We start from the raw sequence: 7,979 nt of genomic DNA on the forward strand, positions 1-7,979 counted from the left end.
TTCTTAGATTTTGACAGATTGGCAATCGCTGTGAATCCGTTCAGATATTTTAGCGAGAGTTTTATTAAGGCAGTGTGAAAATGAATATAAACGCAAATCTGTTACGTGATACGTACTCTCATTTCTTTACAGCAGACTGCAAGAATAATGCTTTGGCATCAGGAAGCATTCAGGTGAATGGACACGGAGGACAGCCTTCGAAACCTCCAGTTAAAAGAGGTCCCGGACGGAAACCGAAGGTGGAGACTAATAACAGTAGCTGTGAAGTGGTGCACAAGAAAAGAGGCAGAAAACCAAAAAAGCTACAAATTGTTGAACAGCAAAAGGTTGCAGAGCAGAATACAATCCAGACTGCAAGGGATATACCAGAAGAAGCCTCTGCTTCTACTGCATGCAACTCTCTTTCTGAAAATAATATGAAGGAAGACTTGTTACAAAAAAAAGGCCGTGGGGGTAGAAAGCCAAAAAGAAAGATAAAGACCCATCAGCCGGGCTCGGACCTTTTAGTTCCTGCGAATGTTAAAATGCAAACAAGAAGCAGGAGGAAAAAGATTGATGAGCCTATGGAGGAGGGGTCTGAAGAGCTTAAAGATTCTGAACCTCACATGAGAACTAGAAACCAGGGTAGGAGGACAGCCTTTTACAATGAAGATGACTCTGAGGAAGAGCAAAGGCAGCTATTGTTTGAAGACACCTCCTTAACTTTTGGAACGTCTAGCAGAGGCAGAGTCCGAAAGTTGACTGAAAAAGCAAAAGCTAATTTAATTGGTTGGTAATTTTTACCAAGGGTTTTACTTCAGAATGCTATGAAGCAGGTACAGTTAAGGAACAGCAGAACAGACTTCTGCTTCCCTGCTGCTATTATGGGTTAGAAGAATATGTTCTGATTTGGGGAGAAAAATTTAGCAAAAAATAAACTGAAAGAACATTCTTTGAAAGAAAAATATATTTTAAACGTTTGCTATTTATTGCCCTCCAAATAGGTTATGCATTTCAACAGTCATTTTGTCCACAGTTGGGAATAATTGAAGCAATTTCTGACTAACGTACGGAGTTGAGAACTACTCTGCTCGAGTAGTGCGTAGTATCTCTACACAATTAAAAAAAGGTGATAGAACTTTTAATGCCACAAACTGAAAACAGAAGTCTATTTTTGACCAAGCAAGGTACACGTTGATTGTAAAGTCGAGTTGCCTAGGAAGGCAGATTTTGGCAAAGAGTGGCAGTAAATTCACTTACATTTCTATTAAACACAAAAATACCAAACTTTGCTAATCTGAAAATGCTTAATTTCAGTTGTGATGGAACGTTCAGCTGCAAAAGAAGCCTAGCACAGGCCGTTGGTTTATCCAAGTTCTGCCAAACATAGCAAAAATGTAATCACAAATATATATATATATATCCACATTGGAAAAAGTTTGACTAATGTCTAATTTTTCAGACCTTGATTCTTGTATCAATCACTAACTCTCTGTTTATTGTGCCAAAGACTGAGAATCAGTGCAGTGGAAAGCCTTTTTTTCTTTTTGAGTGTCAGTACAGCATACCATTTGCAGTGATACAAGCTGTGTATTGTTTTAAATAGTAAGTTGTTAACATTGTTCTGAAATGTATCCTTTTTGGTACTTTGGTAGAAAATAATGCACTGGTGGGGTCCTTTGACAGAGATGTTTTAGACGAAATGTATAATTGGTTAAAGGATTCAAGGAAATTACAGGACAGGTATGGAATTACGATGTTTACTTTCTGATCCAGATTGATTGTTGTTTCTACAACTTTAGACATGCTTAAGAGGCTAAAATGACCTACAAAGAAGAGTGTATGTGTATATATTAATATATACATAAACACATACGTATAAAATATTACCCAGGTATAAATTTTTTTCAGGATTTTTTAGATAGCACTAGAATTGAAAATAAATTTTAAAATGTCATACTTTATAGTTTAATTTTAAGGGGAAGATTGGTTATTTTCAATTATTAAGGTTCAAAGGCCAAATCACTTTTTATGCAATCATGTTTTATACAGTGGTCTCATTGCACATTGTGTTTTTCTGCACTTTTTATGGTATATCACGCTGACATAAGTCAATATACACCCTAAAGAAAAATTCCATTTAATGATTGTGCCTTGTATTCTATTATTTCTTGCATCCTTAGTAAAATTAAGTTGTCTATTGTAAATGATAACTATATGACTTAGGGGAATGTATTGTTATATGTACTGCTCTAGAAAAGAAAAGCAGTTATTTATTTGTTTATGGTACATTTAGTTATTTTATACCTTTACAAACAAACTTTAATACCATTTTCTATCACTTAAAGTATTGTCCAGTTTTAAGGAAAAAAATACAGAAGTAGTCATATTTTCTGAGATCTGGTATGGTACAAAAATGTAACCAAAATTTTCTGGTTATACATTATTTTGGAAGTTTGGGTAGTGGGAAAGGGGTTTTTCTTTGTGTGTGTGTGACCCTAACTTAGTTGAAAAAATAAACCTGAAATGAAACCTCAATTCTGTACACCCTTACTTTATAATAATGCTTTTTTTTTTTTTTTACGAACATCATCTGCAATATCTGGAAGGGAGGGCATACAGAATTAAGACCTTAAATTTGCACAGATTCTGTATACTTACTTGAGGCCTAATTCTTCATTCTTTATTGTCTGTTACAAAAAAAAGCTTAACTGTTTGAGCAAAGAACGTTGATATCTGGCACCAAGAGGAATAGAAATACGCTTACTGTGGATAGCAAACTGGTATCCACCATACCTCGTTTTATGTAGTCCATTATGCATTTTGCTACAAAAAAATACTATCATATTTTCCAGACCCTCTTTGAATTGTTATGGATATGAATTTGGGGAGCAGGGATTAGTTTGCGTTTCATTTGTTGGTATATTTATTTTTCTAACAAGTATTTCTTTATCATGCAATTAAAATGGAGTCACTAAACATGTGGTAAGATAACAAGCTATGGTTGTACAGTTGCAATACAGCTTCACAATTCAAAGCTAATTGATTCTACTTGCTCATTTTGTCAAAACTCGCTGATGACGGCAATCATTTGAAAATGTGTAATTTCCTGATGTTATCTGCATTGTAATATATGAAATAGATATATCTAAAATTCAGCTTCTGTATTTACTCCATTTGTAATAATGTTTTATATGGCATGTTTATGTATATATTTATATATGAAAAATACCTTGTAAGTAAGTTTCGGAGACTGAGATAATGTGCGTTCCCTTAACAGTAGGTAGAAAATTGTACATCTTAATTTTACGAGAATAGAAGGCCTTACCTGCAGAATATGGGTACTGCTTCCCACCCGCTAATATCAGTGACTTCAGCCAGTAACTTTTTAATTCATATTAGACACATTAACGGTTTTTTTCTTTTGAAATTGTGCATAATTTGGGTCAGATTTTTTATATAAGCAACACTAAAAAATTATTAGAAGTTAATACCAGATTTACTTAAAAGTTATATTTTTATAATTTAATTTCACCAGATCACAAACTTTATTTATGAGACTTTTGTCACCATCAGACTGTGCATTTTCGTTGGGGAAAAATGTATTATTTGAGGTTGTGACATACTGTATCAACACAGAAAAAGAGCTTTTGATTACAAAGTCTTAAATTTTTAAATGTGAGCAATAAACTGTTGGTCAGTGTTCTGAAATAATTTAAGAACTATAGCTATATGCATGTTTTATAATGCCATCTCAAGTACTTAACAACTGGTTCAGAAAACGGAGTATCAAAATCTCATGTGCTCGTTTCACGTTTGCATTGTAAATATTACATGGGTTCACAGTCATATACGCGCAAACGATCTTACAGACCTGGCAGCAATTAATGCAGTTTTAGTCATTGAATTCTTTTATATTTGACATGGATATGAGGATACTGTTCTGGTATTTCTACTGGGAAACATTAAAGGTATTTACCGCTGAGTGGTATCTTCATAACGGTGTGTTCTCTAACTACCAATGAGGAAATAACTTCTGTTTCTGTGATACCAGTGCGCTCTAAATGTTTAACAGAAATCATTGTACCTGTGCCTACGTACTTAACAACTCTTTAGCCATTTTGTTTCTGTTGTTAGTGTGTTTTCTGGGAACTGAACTTAAATTTTACCACTATAATGTTCATTATTGTCAATATTTGTCACTCGGCAATGATGAGTGATACAACTTTACAGAAAAATGTCTTCCTCCAGTGATTAGACTGCTGTGATATATATTTGCATATGTTTATTTGTACAGTGTCCGGTTTGTACATGTGATCAGTTTGTTGATAGACTTGTAAGATTGAGTTGGTTGAGTTAAATATTACTATGGCTTAATATTTGTAAAACTATTAATTGATAAAGGACCCTGATGCAGCACGTAGGATATATTAATAGCTATAAAAAAATAAATTTTAGTGTAGAGACAACTCACTGTATTGCTGTACAAATATTTTTAAGTACCAATTCTGATTCTGTGCCAGAGGCTTTTGTCTTACCAAAAAAAGACTACATACAACTCAAAAAAAAAAAATAGCCTGTCCATTCAGTAACTTCAAGCTTGTTACAATTTTTACACCACATTGTTAAATCTTTTGCTCACATTTGTTGGATCAAGGACTACAAGTGAATGCTTTAGCGTGTAATTTGAATTTAGGCACATGTTAAATGGTTGACTGGTTCTATAAAAGCAATAGGCTTAACCGAATGGGACCCTTTCACCCCATACTTACATAGTAGATTGGAGGTTAGAGGTTTTTAAGCTCACTTTCATCAACGCTTGTATTTAATTTGAAGCATGCAAATCTTGCTGAGGTAATTTTAACATATTGCTGGTCAGTCAACTTACAGCCATACCACAATTAATGACATTGTGTCCCGAGGTCTTACCTTACTCTGTATTTTGTCCATAGTAGTTTTTCAAAAGTTTTTCTTTTTGCCTTTTTTTAACACAGTTGAGTGTTTAACAAGAATTTAAATACAACTGTGCAACAGTGCTGTGATACAGAAGGTAGAGGGCTTTAAAACCTCACCTAGAAATGGCAAAAGCTCATTTTCTGTTTACTACCTGATGAAGCCAAATTAACTGTAAAATTACTATACAATGTATTTGCTTTTATCCCTGAAGTTCTTGTAACAGATTGGTTTCCAAGGGGACTTAGATCTTCAACTGATGAAAGGGCTGTCAGTTTTATGCTGTAAATTACTGTACATACGCATTTGTTCATATGCAGAGGAAAGTGTATTCAATTTCATAAAATTGGCCAAGGCTTGACAGTGTGTTTCCAATAACAAATCTGGGATTGACAGTTTACGTAGTTTCCTGTTCTTGAATCAGGAATACAGCGCTTGTACACTTTCTACTGTGTCTGGGGGAAATAACAGGTAGCTTTGAAACTAGAGGTAGCCTCTAGGTGCTTTTACGTTTGTGCTAATTTTAATGTGGGAATTAGCCACGTCATTTTACAGTGTGTTAGAGGAGGAAACGCACCAGGAAGGCTAAAATGAAAGACATTTTAAATTGCAGAAAAAGGCGATTAGCTCCCCGCCTCTTCCCCCCCAAGGGTATAACAGCCTCAAGGCACTCCAGAGAGAAACCTTACATGCGGCAATAAAATAAAGGTGAATAAATTTAGCTTTTAGGGGGTTGGTAGCGAAACAAGTAGTCATTTGAATCCTTTTTAATGCAGATAAATACATCAGGAAATTCACTTCAGATAGTGCAAACAATACATTTTAGGAAGGGAAAGGTAGTACTATGCTATGAATTCCTACCCTGAAAGAACAAAGAATGAGGTCATACGAATTAGGAGTAGAAAGAAATACAAGTACCTATCACGTACACGTGCCCCTATGATGTGCGTGCACTGTTGTGTGCTTGGTTTGCTAACACATTGAGACTGTACAGAAGTTACATTTTTGGACCATACTAAAACTGCAGAAGTGTGGCGGGCAACTGGATAATGATCCTGCGTGAATTAAATTCTGTCATAATGTTTAAATATGTATAGAATGGAGCTCAACTTCAAGGAAATTACCTAGAAAGGTTAATTTTGAAACTGACACATTTTCAGATTAAAAATTACGCTTATTTTGTACAGAATTCTGTAAAACACAAATCTGTTGTATGTAATGAGTAACAGTTTTGAAAACTATAATTCTTTAGCTTTATCAAGGTTTTTTTCCTTCCAGAAATCTGGATTATCATGTTATAACCTGAAGTATCTCGCCAGAATAACAGTGCCCTTTCTTTTTGTACATATGGATTGGAAATTTCTTTACTGTTACGTGGACACTTTCTATGTTAGTTTTGATGCATAATACTTTGAATCCTTTTATACAAACTAGAATGTATGTGTAAGAATTACTGTCACTGCAATGTAGTAACTACAAACTTATTTTTAAATAAATAGAAAACATGTTTTTCTAAGCTGTCCAACAGTGTTTGTTTCTATCTAGTGATTTACTGTGTTATGGGACAATTGCTTTCTTAAAAACAGCCTAAAATCAGCTTCTTTTGATTCCTTGTGGAATATAGCATAGCTGTATATAGTAATGTTTTACGTGGGTCCAGACAAAATTACAACCAAGGCACTCCGATAGAGATCAAAATTTGCCATTTGGTGAGGTTTTTCACTAAAACCGCAGTTCTGGAGGCAATATAAAGGCACTAGTATCTGGCACTGAAGACGCCATGTTGCCAGTCATCTTAGCTTACTTTTGTGTGTGCAACAGGGTACCCCTCATCCTCCAAGAAGCCATCCCTGTTCAGGTGACAGCTGTTTGTACCAGAGCTACGTCCAATCTATCTGGAAATCTCTGCTTCCCAACAACTCTAGAAGAAGCTAAAAACAACTAAGCAGAGAGAAGTCCCTCGCCTCCCTGCACGTAGAGTACTGCTCTGCTCTCTCGTTGCCCTGAATGGGTGATGCACAGAAAAGTCAATACAGGATGTGTTTGCACAACGCTCTGGGTTTTGTTTGTTTATATCTACCTGTTTCTGCTCAGTGGGCATAAAGCAAAAGAAATGTTTGGTACTTCAAATACTGCACCGTGTAGATTTTGTTTAATTTCACCTGTTATTGCTTTATCAGATGATCTTTTCCTCCTTGCGTACCTTACCTGAAACCACAAGGAAGTGACAGGAGAAACCCTTAACTTCAGATGCAGGTAGGTGTGCTGCTGAGCCACGGGGTCAGGGGATGGTCAGATCTCCCTTCAGCTTTCCAGACGTGTCCACCGTAGAGTCTGTGGCAAAGGCAAGACTTGTTTTAGCATATAAGGAAAAACCTCTGTTGCCTTAAGTATCTGTGTGAGTTTTAGTAATGGGTATGTTCTGCTTAGAGAGGAACAGTTTTAGAATACTGAAAATGCAACACCCTTGCATATTTCTGTGAAGTACTGGAGGTGGTAGTTTTACTGTATATGCATCTCCAGTATTACAGCATTCTAATAATAGTGGTGTGCTCTTCCAAAAACAAACTACCCCAGGTCCAGGGTTTTCGTTTTAGGCCTGGGTTTAGTTCTGTTACTGAAGCAGTTTGTCTTAAGCAGTTCATGATTTATTTTTTTTTCTTTGTTTCTTCTAAGGGAGATTTTATAAGAAGTCTACAGACTTTTGTTTTTGAAAGATCTTTTTCTGTTTAACTTTGCCCAGAATCCTTAAAATACAATGATATCCCAGTTCTCTCTCCTCACGTGTGACAGGTGTCTTTTGAAACCTTTGAAAGTTTTTGAGTGAGAATCAAGAATTTGCTTAGGATTAACAGATGCTGTGAAATGTTGGTATCTGGCAGCTAGATGCTGACTGTGCCAGTACTAATGCTTCATTACCTTCTTAATACCTTTTACTCCTGTTAGAGTAAATGCCTCATTAAAGGAAGGGGAAATTACGTATGATCGTTGAAGATGACCATTTTGATTCCAAAGTGAGAAGTTCTTGTACCAAAACCTGTGCTCTT

The 7,979-nt window shown here is 35.5% G+C and overlaps 1 protein-coding gene across 3 annotated transcripts in view; it reads left to right on the forward strand.

Moving 5' to 3' along the window:
- The window catches only part of PHIP (pleckstrin homology domain interacting protein), a 118,428-nt gene extending 110,713 nt beyond the window's left edge, over positions 1-7,715 (forward strand). For 2 of the 3 annotated variants that reach the window (XM_054194607.1, XM_054194608.1), the window contains one exon: positions 133-6,448. In XM_054194607.1, the coding sequence (XP_054050582.1) occupies positions 133-776 (644 nt within the window). In that variant the 3' untranslated portion in view covers positions 777-6,448. Of the gene's footprint in view, positions 1-132; positions 6,449-7,112 lie in introns of those variants that run through there. The other variant, XM_054194606.1, reaches the window with a different exon arrangement.
- Positions 7,716-7,979: the final 264 nt, after the last annotated feature.

Source organism: Rissa tridactyla, chromosome 3 (genome assembly GCF_028500815.1).
Source record: "Rissa tridactyla isolate bRisTri1 chromosome 3, bRisTri1.patW.cur.20221130, whole genome shotgun sequence".
Classification (NCBI taxonomy): domain Eukaryota; kingdom Metazoa; phylum Chordata; class Aves; order Charadriiformes; family Laridae; genus Rissa; species Rissa tridactyla.